This window comes from Elgaria multicarinata, chromosome 4 (genome assembly GCF_023053635.1).
Source record: "Elgaria multicarinata webbii isolate HBS135686 ecotype San Diego chromosome 4, rElgMul1.1.pri, whole genome shotgun sequence".
In the NCBI taxonomy this organism is placed as follows: Eukaryota; Metazoa; Chordata; class Lepidosauria; order Squamata; family Anguidae; genus Elgaria; species Elgaria multicarinata.
The window spans coordinates 103,682,691-103,695,803 of record NC_086174.1 but is presented as its reverse complement, the minus strand read 5'-3'; the positions used below and the strand labels follow the sequence as shown (position 1 = coordinate 103,695,803).

The 13,113-nt window shown below is 41.5% G+C and overlaps 1 protein-coding gene across 1 annotated transcript; it reads right to left on the bottom strand.

The window, feature by feature from the left end:
* Nucleotides 1-10,735: 10,735 nt before the first annotated feature.
* LOC134397886 (BLOC-1-related complex subunit 6-like) lies at nt 10,736-13,111 on the bottom strand. Its single transcript, XM_063124889.1, has one exon. It carries the CDS (start codon nt 12,618-12,620, stop codon nt 12,117-12,119), a length of 504 nt encoding a protein of 167 aa, XP_062980959.1. The 5' UTR covers nt 12,621-13,111; the 3' UTR covers nt 10,736-12,116.
* Between the last annotated feature and the right edge of the window lie 2 nt (nt 13,112-13,113).

Genomic DNA, 13,113 nt, shown 5'->3' with positions numbered 1-13,113 from the left:
CACCTCTTCACACCTGGAGGGAGTGTGAATGCTAGGAGCTATCATCTAAGTTTAATTAGCCTAACAAAGCAAGGCAGTTGCTTATCAACTGAAAGGACAGTTTCCCACCAGGCTTGACAGGCTTTTAACAGACTCCTCCTTCAGGAAGAGTCTTCCTGCTGCAACTTCTGCCATGTCACTAGTCTGGCGGACCGCCTCCCACCTCCTCTCAACTCCTACAGCAGACTCTAGAATCTGTCAATTCCAATGCTCCCTCTCCCTTCAGCAAAGACTGAGTTCTCAGAGGAAGGGGAGGGAAAGGGTTAAACGATCTCTGAGCCTGGGCCTCCATTTCAATAAGCTCCTAGGAAGATTCCTCCTTGACTCCTGGAGAATCTTAGAGAATCAACCCCACCCCCTGGCCACCTCTTCCTGTCTCGCCTGGTCTTCTCCTTCTGCAGCCTCCGAATCCGATTCAGAATCCACACCATTGAGACAGGGCTTCATCCTGACAAATACATGGGGAGGACCAGTGGTTCTGCTTTGCATGCAGAGAAGTCCAAGGTTCAGACTCTGGCCTGTGGAAGACCCCTTCCAGGAAGGCCCACCAAGAGCAGACTTAGGATGCTAAATAAGGTGCTTCTGGACGAAGGGCTCCAGTTACTAACAATCAAAAGGCATTGTGTAGCTATTATGTCATTTCTTCCTTAATGGGTTGTTTGGAGTAAGAAAAAAGATGGTAGAAGCAGTGGGAAAGCACAGGCAGCGTACAAATTGAAGATGACATTGTCTGGATGGACACCCTGTAAAATTCTGTGAATGAAGCAGACAGATTGCACAATAACAGCCTGATCTATCGGTCCTTCTAGTCACCCATTTATTGTGCAATCTGTTAAAGCCAAAGGGGAAAACGGAAAAGCTGCATAGTATCTTTTGCTAGGTAGCACTAATAGCCATCTGTCTGGAAACTCCCTTGGTATAAACCAGCAGGCCTATGTATATGCCAAGACAAAACTTCCTTTATTGTTTGCGGTATCGTATATTTTTACAAAACCACACAAAAATCCCTTTAAAATTGCTCTTTCCCCCTGCCCCTTCCATTAACATTGGGTTATTGAAGTGTAGACTATTGGACCTTGCTGAATCTTCATTAACACACACACCAAATCTGAAATGGCACTTCGCTAACTAACAATCTGATAAATCAAAGAGAGAAAATGTGAACTAAAAGTTGCTTTCATACAGATGCTTTGAAAGGTTGATTTAAACTTTTAAAGCTGAACCAAATAATTGGGAAAAGATGTCTCTAAGCACACCGATTACCCCATTATCAGTTTATTTATTTATTTACTAGCTTTACCCGGCCACGCGTTGCTGTGGCTCAGTCTGGTTAAATGGAAAAGAAAGAAAAGAGAAAGCGCACGTTTCTAATATGTTTAATTTCACAATGCTTGTGCGTATACATATTTTTTGTTGTTCCATTGTCTGTGTAGATATAGAGATTGTCTGGTTTGCCGACTCTAGAACACGCAACATATAATTGTCTATGTGAGAACCAATCCGTGTCTAGATCTAAACCGCACAATTCTAAAGATTGGCCCTGAGCTTTGTTGATGGTGATTGCAAATGCCAATCGAATTGGGAATTGCAATCTCTTAAATTGAAATGGCATATCTGTTGGAATCATAGGAATGTGAGGAATGAGGACATCTTCACCTTTGAAAGGTCCTGTCAAGATTGTTGCTTCTACGACGTTGCTCAGTAATTTACATTTTTATTTATATAGAAGAAGATTGCATTTCTATACTGCCCAATAGCCGGAGCTGAAGATATTTTCTGTCGAATACGCAAGGAAAATTCAAATATGAACATGGATTTCACAGCAGAAATCTACAACGACGATGGCTGGATCCCCCAGTAAAATTCTGTGATTGAAGCAAGGCAATGATGCAATAAAAGCCTCATCTGGAAGCACCCAGCGTGATGTTCCCCAACTCCACTCTAAATCCCCAGACCCAACACTGGAAAGCAAGTAAGGAAAGATGCTAATAAACAAACAAGTCAACAAGTGGGTTTTCCTCTACCTGTGACATACACCCAATTAATTTTATCAGAGTAAGAAGACTGCAAATAAAATTGAAACTGGATTATGATTTCCCAGGCTATCAATGCCCACAAATCATGATGGCTATATATCACCTCCAGTAATCGGAGACAACATGCCTCCCAATGCCAGCTGCTGGGCAGCATGAGCGGAAAGGTGTTACTGGACTCATCTCCTGCTTGTGGCCACTGTGGGAACAGAGTGCTGGACGAGATATAGGCCTTTTGATCTGATCCAGCAGGTCCCTTCTGATGTTCATTGCCTAATGACAAGGTGGCAAGAAATCTTGAAAGATTCATGGTGTTAATAGCAGGGATAATAACATTGAATGTGATTGCTTCAATATTCTGTATTTGAGATTAAATCCTTGGTTGCATTCAGCTTCTTTCCTTTAAAATTCTGATTTGTCACAGGCAGTATAGAACTACTAGTGGGGCCACACAGTCATAATCTCAACATACAAACAACATTACAGGGAATAAAAGCAAAACCTTCTGCTGTCATATCGCACAAAAGAAATAAAAAGGAAAGAAAAGGGTTCTGGCTTTGGGAGAAAAAAGAAAAAAGTCCCCAGTAGCAAGTTTACAATAAGCCTTCCTGTGTTATTTTCTTCTGTTGTGCATCTTGGCCATTGATGAAACATGACTCACAGCAGAATGTCTAATCTTAGCATCCAAAGAAGCTACCTCATAAATGAACATTGTGAATATTAAGGCATCCTGACTAAATATGTGCTACTTGTCCCCTTCTCAAATCAGGAATCTCCCAGATATAAGCCAAATTAATGCTCATAGAACATTTGCATTATATCGCTTTGTTCAAAACAGAAATTGGGTCAAAGATTTGTATCCCAGCTCCTGCTGTGGATTTCCAAACAAGGAAAGTTGGCAGGATCTATCCTAACAAAGCTGGTTTCCAGGCAGTCTGTTCCCTCCAGCCCTTTCACATATCTTCTTGCAGGCCAACAGGAAGAGGCTGTGCCTGCTCTGCTGACACACGAATGTTGCAATCAAGAATTTTCCCAGTACTATGTAAATGGCAGTAATTGTTCACAGGCTATGCAGTTTCACTTCTAATTTATGTTAGCACAAACGGGAAAACCCAGCCTATGAACTTCCCTTAATTGTTTAGTTCAATCTTGATCAGGCTAAGGTTTTGATACACATCTACAATTATATATTTCCAAATAAGATGGAATCTATAAAATTGGTCTCATTGTTGTTTACAATTTCAACTAAACTTCTATACTTGGCATCGTGCTTTTTAGAAATTCTAAATTGTTTTGTATATATCTTTGGGTGTCTAGAAGTAGATATTAAGGATAAAATAATGTCAGCACTACTTCCTTCTGGGAAGGTAACTTCTGGATCAGAGGATGGGATCACAGAAAGAACTGTCTGAAAAATTCTAGTGCAAAAAGCTCTGTAGTGTACTAGCTTGTTTTGCAAATTTAAATGATACAACCTATGAAAACATATGCTATAAATAAACCTTTAAAAATGCCACAATACTTCTTGTGTTCAATGCTTGTAATATAGATGAAATTATACAAAAGCAGCGTCAGCTTTGCAAATCAACACCACTCAAGTTTAAACTGTAGCAAGCTGCTGCATAGACAAGCTCTAAAGCTGCTTAAAAGTTATTTAGCTTAAATAAAAGAGTAGGATGGATACTCTAGGTTGGGGTGGGCAACTTGTGGGATTCCAGATGTTTTGTCCTACAACTCCCTTCTGTAGTAACCAGCATCACCAATGGTCAAGATGGATGGAAATTGTAGTCCACATGGTGGGGGGGGGGGGTTCATTTTAAAATATTTTGAGGGAGGGTGGCATTCCACAGTGTCCACACATCATATTTCTTTTGTCCTACTGTTGCCTCTGATCAAATGGGTTTTGCAGGCTTCTGAAACTACACAAAAAGCCTATTTGCCAGAGAGCTGGCAAAAGCAGAGTAAGTATACACAAGTGACATTCCTTTCAAAGCACCTTCGATTCTCTGGGAAAGTGATTTTCACCATGCTTTCAAATGAAACTCTTGGACCACCAGCCATGAGCCAATAGTTCACTGGGGGGGGGGGGGGGGGCTAAACAGAAAAAGGTTGGGGGTAGCCTTTTCAGATAACTGAATAGGGTTTCAGAGAGAGATGTCTGTATACTCGTCCCACTGTCCATCCTGATAAACAGATCTTGCAGGTTTTTATAATGTTTCAAAAACCTGTGACGCTTGTTAGCTGGAGAGGAGAATGGGGCAAAAGAAATCTGTGCATCCACAATGGAAAATGATGTCTCTCAATTTCCTTTCAACACTCTTAAGAACTATTACTTGTCACTACCCAAAAGATATCTAGTGATACTCTCTGTGGCCTCTTTTAAGAAAAATCGTGATGCTTCCTCCACACCACTAAGTGCTTTTCATATGCCTAAAAGAAGTTAGTATTAGAACTAACCAAACACAGTGTTTGAATGCTCTATATACATTTGTCCAGAACCTGCCCTTACAATCCAAAATCTATTTTCTTTTTAGCCAACAAAATACAGTATTGCACATATCACCAATAATGTTGGGAGAGGATTGGTGTTTCTCTCATTCTTCCACTCCTATTTTCAGAAGATAATTTTGCTCACAAAATTGCATTGTTTGTCTCATCTGAATATCAGACGCTTTTGGGGATGTGTTTCTGCTTTCACATCACAAGTTATTTGAAATAATAATAATTATTATTTATTACCCGCCTCTCCCTCTGGATTGAGGTGGGGAACAACATCAAATATAAAAATACTATAAAATATATAAACCTGATTAAAAACATCTAATTCATTAAGAGTTTCTGTGTGCCTCTCACAGTCAAAGAAGGACCAGCATTGTGCTAAGAACCTCGTCCCTTCTTCATTTTTCAAATAACAAGAGTGGATTTCTCAGTTCAGAAAGTTAAAAGTAGCATTAGGCACACCATGGAGGAGAGGTCTTGTTTCCCCTAGGAAGTGAGATGGATTTCATACTGATTACATCACCTCTTTGTCTATATCACATGAGGCTGAGTCATTGGTGCTCTGGTATACAATTCTCAAGAGCAAGTCTAGGCAACAGCTGCTTAATTTTCTTCTCTCTTCCAATAGCCTTTCATTTATAGCAGACTTTCAGTATTCTTTCTATGCAATTTAGCTTTACAACATGCTGCCACTCGTCAAATACTTAAATGGAATCAAAATGCCAGCAGTCTCACTGTAATAGTCGTGTTGTTTCCTGCAACTGATAAAACGCCATTCTGTGGTGGTTGTTTTGCTTTCTGTTTTCAAAAAACATTCATGTTTCATACTTGGCAGCATCACAGCTGTGACGTACTGAAAACTTGAGTTCGTAAGATCTGTCTCCCAGATTCAAAGATGAAATGATTCCAGCCTCAAGAAGCTGACACAGGCCGTAGCTAGACCTAAGGTTTATCTCAGGATTGTCCTGGGGTCAAAACTGTTCATCTAAGTGCCACACAGGGCATCCAGCGCTCAGGCAGGGACGAACCCGGGATGATCCTGGGATAAACCTTAGGTCTAGCTATGGCCACAGAAGGCAAACAGCAATGGGGAGTGAGTGAGCAAGGGAGAGGATGCTACTGACATAATTTATTAGGACCATTTTAAGGAGAGAGCATAAGATCAGAGAGGCAAGATTTTTTATTTTAGTTGCAAAAAGAAAACTGAGAACCCAGTGCAGGCATCTGAAAAATTACAGCTATTGCAGCCTTTGCAATGTTTTTATTCTGTTGGCTTCAGAGCAGCACACATAGGCTTATACCCCATTTTTATCCAGTTTGGCTTAAAGACAGCAAGTAGCCCGAGGTCACCCAATGAGTTCATAGCTTGGTGGGAATTTTAGCCAGAGCTCCCTATGGTCCCAGTCCAATAGTCTATCTGTGATTGTGGCAGCGTTTTGTCCAACAGAAACAGTGCAACTTGCCTTGGGCAAGATGAGTATTCAAAACCTCAGAAAAGAAAAGGTCGCAGAAATGCAGTTGGGGTAAAAATGGGTTTCTTCCCTGGAAAAAAAGAAGAAGTAACGGGTAGATTTCTGGGGCTGCTAGAAACAGAAATGATGGCGCCTAGAAAAGAAGAGGTAGCATCAGCTCCAAGAGAAAGAGGAATGCTAATGGTACAATCTGTCATACTATAATAATAGGCTAGGGAAAGAACTGCTCTTGGAAACAAGTCAAACAAACAGCATTGCATAATCTCTTTTCAAATGAGGAAGAAACAAAGGGAAGTCCCTTTTTATCAAAACGAGCAAGTAAAAAAAAACAGCAACGCTGCCACAAGGAGAAAAAAGGAATATCGGCTCATAGTATTGCTTTCCATCTTCATAATAAATCAGCATGTATATCAACAATACACCGTTAAAGTCATCTGAGTGGATATAATGTTGTCTGTACAGTTGTTCAGTACCACTGTCAGATTTATTGCTAGCTTTCACCACCAGCACCAACATTTTGGCAAATAACCAAAAACAACACTGACCGCCCTCCCATCCAACAAACGGAAAAAGCTGAATCCTGTCTACCATGAAAAGGTGGTAAAGGGCTTTTATATACTGATAAAAACATCATTATTTTAAAAAATACAAAAATATTTATGTAAAATGATATTAAATGCATAATCTGAATCCACAAATCATGGCCAGCCCCAAAAAACACTGAAACAAGCTTCTACCTTATGTCCTTCTCCTAAATATAGGAGGCACAGAATATGTTTATCTGAGGGAGGCAATTTACTCCCACAGCTCGTACAGTTTCTAAATGGCTCTCTAAGAGCCATACGCCCCTAAAGGGACGATCTGATGATCGTAATTAGATAGCTGACATAAACAATTTTTAGGAAGAGTAATAAAAGAAAAAGAAAAAACGCCAAACTATATCTTTTTTCTACTAATTTACTAGAATGCTTCTCTCAAGAGGTCAACGCTATGGCGGTTGAAGAGAGACTGAGGTAAAGGTGGGGACCGTTGGCGCATGCGCACTTGGTCGTGGGGGAGGGGTCCCCACCTGAACGCCGTTAGCTTTAGAAGTTTCCCGGTGAGGTCTCCGCGCAGGTGCAGAGCCCATTGGTGTGACGCACAGAGACCACGAAGGAGAACTGAAGGTTTCTTCACTTATTGTGCACCTTTATTACGACTTCCTTAGGAAAATAAGGGAATGTTGTGGTATTAAAGGCAACCACATCAAAAAATTATCTCTGATATTGATACCTTAGTCAGTGAGAAACCCTTTCATAAATCTAGAAATACCAGGGACTTAATTTCATGAGTCACTGACTGGTGGCAAAGAGATACAAATCAACCAGGAAGAACTTTCTAATCTGCTGGGTTAGAATAATGAATAGCAAGTTGCTGCTATGATTAAAGATGCCTCTTTAAATTTGTTTTTAAAGATTCACTAAATTATTTGCTTTGGGGATCCACTAAAAAAAAAAGCAATTTGTTCTAAAATATATCTATTAGTAAACTGTTTTGTTGCTTTCCTGCTACTTGTACCTTTTCCCTCTTCCCTTAAACTTGCCCTCCAACCTTGAGCTTCATAAGGTTTCTTAAGTTAGAACCTGAGGTTTGATTGCATATTTTGACAACCAAAGCTCTTTCCCCTACATGTCAGACACCAGAAAGGTCTGGCAGAGGTCCTGGGCCACAAATACAGTCTCTCCCCCCCTCCAGTGCTCCCTCTCCCCCCCCCATACCCTCTCCCCCCTTACCCCCTTTATTTTTTTAAACTTTCTTTTAACTTTTAAAACAGGTTGGGCACGTTGCCACATGGGCAGAGGTACGCGGCACAACTGCAACTTTGCTCTGCAGTGCCCAAACTCTTCTAAAAGTTAAAAAAGAGAAAAGAGGCGCTGCCTGATAAGGAGGTAGAGTAAGTGTGTGTGGGAGAAAGACTAGACAGAGAGCTACACTAGGGAGGAACATAGGGGAGAGGGGGAGAGAATACTGCCTGGGAGTATGTGTGTGACCTCCCCCTGACCTGAGTGTGTCTTGTTCGGGGGCTGTTCAAGCCAGGTGACTGGTTCTCACCTAACACTAAACCATAGTTTATTTAACCCACGGACTGTTGAATTCTTGGTTGTCATAATGTGCAAACTCAGTTACATTTATCAGTTACACTAATAAACCATGGTTTAACAACAAAGAACCCTGAAAGAGAGCCCATGGTTTGTTCAGAGTTGTAAACTCTGGGTTATTTAAATTCTGGGTTGCTATGTCTGATCCCAGAACTGTGGAATTTTCACAGGTTGTTTCACTAGGCTATAGAGGTGGCAGGCAAGAATGGTAAAAACAAAAAAGCAGCAACTCTATATGCCAGTATTACAGCCCTGCAAATGCATTTTAGATACAGGAAGGGAGTGGGCAAAGGAGGGACACAACCCAGGAACTGAAAAAATAAACCATGGTTTGTTCAATTGTCTGCCAGATATAACCCTGGGTAGGGCAACAAACCATAAATTAACCATGGGTTAAAAAAACATAGTTTAGCATTTTGTGCAAACTAAGTGTGTGTGTGTGTGTGTGTGTGTGTGTAGGGTTGCACTGTTAGACCATGACCCAGCCAGAGTTAGGCTGCAATCTATATCCACTTTCTGGGAGTAAGTGTCATTAAACTCAGTGGAAATTTGAGTAGATGTGTATATCATTGTACTGTAAAGCACTTGAGCTTCATAGACTTCACTGGCAGAGTTAAGCATGCACTCAACTGCCCAACTGAAATCCATCAGTTTTTAAAGTATTTAAGATTAACTTAATTGTTCACTTGTTATTTTCTAATATGTCTCAGACTCTCAAAGCTAGTAGTAAACAGGACTACTTCAAGCTATATTAAATTAAGTCCCTCATCACAGGAATAACAGTAGTATCATTAGCTCTTGCCTCAGGTGGTGAACCTGTGTCCAAGTACACAATGAAATTAATAGGTCTCGATGGAGGATGAAGTCAGATTAGGTATTTCCAGGACCTAGGAGTGTAGTCCAAAGGTATATACATAGCCCTCTGCATAGGAAAAATCCCATGCCTTTTTGTCCATGTGCCAGAAATGCAGTGTTAGCATTTAAAAATATGTAAGAGTTTTCAGCCCTAAAAATCGTGCATGCCTAGCAACCTGGAATTTGAAATAAATTTCCAGTCCTGCTTGTGATTTTTTTTTTACTGTTGATTTAATTACATCAGTTGGCAAGGCATAGAACTTGTAAGAAATAGCAAGTTACACAAAAGCATTCAATATTAAATTGGCCTGTTTTGATATAATTTAAAAAGAGATTAGCTACTGCCTCAGCCAATACTGCATTCAAGTTATTCTATTTCAGCACAGCATCTCCAGTGGAGAGCAACGCCAAAGAAGTCTTTATAGGATAGTGGCATTTGGTAGAAACATTTATTACTTTTAGCCCTTTTGAAACAAACTCTACTGACTGGGAACCTGTCTAGACAAGAGGTTTGCAGTACAGTAAAAAATAAAGCTGAGAAAAATAATATCACCTTAACACGTAATATTTGAGTGTTCAAAGGCCTTCACTTCAAAGTCTTTGGAGGCAATAGTTTTGTCGGAGAGCACATGCTTCGTATGTATAAGGTTTTAGGATCAATCACCACCATTTCCATTTAAAAGCATCTCCTATAGCAGGGTTGGGAAGGAAATATCTCTGCCTGAGAAAAGTGCTAATCAGGATAGACAAGACTAGGCTATATGGACCAATGGCATAACTCAGTATAAGGTAACTTCAGATATTCACAATACTGTCAGCGTAATTACAGGTAGAGTCTGAGAGAATATTTATGTTATTTACATCTAAACCTTCTTCCATGGAACTCAAGGTAGTGTACATCAGGGCACATAGAAAGTAAACTGGGATCTACATGTAGATCCCTGGACTACTTGCAATAGATCAACAAGGATTTCTGGCAACCAAGGGGAAATGGAAGCCCCAGCTCAAAGGCACCTTTCTACTGAATTTTATGTTTGCCTTCATGAGCCTCTATTTTGCACCTGGCTCTAGTTGAAAGACCCCCTTAGGGTTCTACTTAAAAGCAAAGTACATCTCACAAGTGTATAAAGTCTGCCCACCCATACCTGCTCTGTCTAGAGCTTGGATACATGAGGCACCCGGGCTCTGACCAGACATCCTTAGCTTCAGCATCAGTGTATGTGCCCGAGTGTAGTTGCCAAATCTAAAGCCATCTAATGAGTTTATGGATGAAGCTAGAGACGTAAAATTTCCAGAAATTTTGAAGCCATGGGGTCTTCCCCCCTCCCCCGCCCGCTTTTTGGAAAAAAACAAATTTTCAGATTTTTTTTTTTAAAGTGATATTAGCACTTTTAACAGATTGAAGGTCACTTTGTTACTTTAGGAACACAAAATGTAATTATGTACAAGTTGGTTTGGCATTTATCACATTTGGTATATTAAATGTACAGTGTATTCAAAAAATTATTACAAGTTGAATTTACTTTATTTTCTTTACATTTTTTGCAAGCTCCTGAACTATAAGGAACCTCTTTGGTTTTGTTAGTTTATGAGGAGCAGGCAAAAAAAAAAACAATTAAAAAAAACAGAAGAAACCGTCAACATTAGTAACAAAGGTATATATTTATTTATTTATTGCATTTATATACCACCCCATAGCCAAAGCTCTCTGGATGGTTTATGACTCTACTAGTCCTCCACTGTGTCAAGCAGACATAGTACCTACCCATTCCCATAAAAAGAACTAAGAAAAGTGGGGGACGGGACCAACATTCAACGAATATAAATGAAACTTAATCAGACTCATTTTCTAAGCTACAGGTATCACTATCAGTTTCAGTCTCAGTTTACAATTGTAATAATTTGATACTGTACATTGTTTTTAGAAATCATTTGGAAAAGTAAATATATAATGAGGGGGGGGGGGTTTCTTAATTTTTCCAGTCTTGTTCCTTCACATCTCTAGGTAAGGCCAGGCGTGAGCCTGGGAATTCCCAGCTCACACTCCCTTATTCACTACATCACACCAGCTGTCAGTATTACCTTATTTCCCTCAACAGGTTTGAATCCAAGTAATGTAGCTTGACTGACTTATGAATCAACATTATCTAAAAATAGATTCTGCTTAGTCTTAATATTTAATACAACTTTAGGTGCAGAATTCAAACTTCAATCAAAAAACATTTTCTATGGAACTGATACAACTACGCCAGAAATAAGTTTGGGAATTACTACCTCAATTTAAAAACTCAATATTAAATATTGACTAATAGTGGTCATAATTTATTTTGAGTGCATGAAACAAGTTAAACATTAACACTAGATACTCATGTGGTGCAAGAACGGTGCATGATTTTGAATGTACTTCAACCAGTGAGTCAATAAGCTACTTTTATTCTTCAAGAACTAGGATTATATTTCAACTAATGGCACTTTATGCACATAAGCACTTGCAGACATAAAGCCTCAGATATATTCATTTACAGTGCAATACTATGTAATTATTCAGAGGTTAAATTCCAGTGTTTGGCTTGGGATTTATTGCCTAGTATTAACTGTTGCAGCTTTAGGCTGAAATCTTATGAACCCTTGAGAATAAAACTCATTGAACACAACAGGACTTACTTCTGAGTATACATGCCCAGGATTGTTCTTTTCAACTGCATTTCATGGAATTTCTATTATCTCAATATAGTTTAGTTTAACAGCACTACTTATGCACGTTTGGAAATGCAGTTTGTGTCGGGGGCTCTGTCAGGCATTGCTGCAAGAGAGAAGGCCACAGGATGAGAAAGGACTGGCTGATTTATGAAGGGGCACAACGGATTTTCCACACCTTTCTTTAAAACGTGGCTAAAAGGAAGCGAGTGAAGTGTCCTGAGATCAACACAGAAAAGAACGAAGTGCTTTGAAAAACAAGCCGTCAGCGTGGTGGCAAAAAAGGTGCTGCCTAGAGTCCGGCTTACTTTGATTAGCAAAAGCCACCAAGCTCTGGGGTGTTTGGAGTGGGTGGGTGTAGGGAGCCCTAGGAAGCGATCGGCCTATTTGCAGAGCCCCTCGAGTCTCTCCAGCGCGCTCTTCATGTCCCGGATGCGCCTAGCCAGGGCCGGCACCGGCTGCATCTCCCCGTCCAGTTCCTCGCAGCGCGCCATCAGCGTGTACATGGAGCGGATGCTCGTGTCCACGGCCTCCCCCAGGCTCTCCACGCCGTCCCGGTAGGTCTGGATGCAGCCCACGCTGAGGGCTGTCAGGGCCTGCAGAGCGCCGTGCACGCTCCGCAGCAGCTCGTCCACCTGCGCCGCCACCTGGACGGCTACGGCCGCCAAGTCCTGCAGAGCCTGGGAGTCAACGGCGGGGATCACACAGCCGGAGCCCGTCGAGGTGCTGAGCCGGATCTGCTGTTCCAAGTTGCTGGCCACGAAGTGGGTGAGGCGCCCTTCGCAGCGAACGGTGCCCTCCAGCTCCAAAGTGCAGGGCTGCTCCTGCAAAAAACTCACGGCGTCCGAGCTCTGGGGAGCGACCATGACTGCCTCCTCCTCCGCCATACTTAGGCCTCCTCCAAGGAACTTCCGAGGACGATTCGGGCTTTGCAGGCTCAGCTGCCCTTACTACCTACCGACTTTCCGCTCTTCGCTCATTAGCCGGCACGAAAACAATGAAGGAGGGGCAAATGTTATATGTCTCTTCTGTTTGGAGGCTGCCACCGAACAGCACAGTCCTATTCTTGTTTACTCAGAAGTGAATCACACTTAATTCAATGGAGCTTACTACCAAGCGATCATGCTTAAGAATGCGGCCTAAGCAACAGAGGGGCTGCTTCTCCCCACCCCCACACCACTTCCCCGCTTCGCTAACCGAGGAGTTAAAAGTAAGGTCTCATCTGGGAAAGAGGGCGTGCCTGGCCACAGTGTTTGTGTTGCTCGTGATTGGGAGATGACGGCCCATCAAGGGCCAGTCGTAGCTGATTGAGCAACGGCGAGGAGAGGCGGGCCCCCCATGCAATCTTTTTGTACTGATTGGCGGGCAACCGGAAGGGGG

Coding starts and splice junctions, on each gene's coding strand:
- LOC134397886 (XM_063124889.1), bottom strand. CDS start 12,620: ATGGCGGAGGAGGAGGCAGTCATGGTCGCTCCCCAGAGCTCGGACGCC.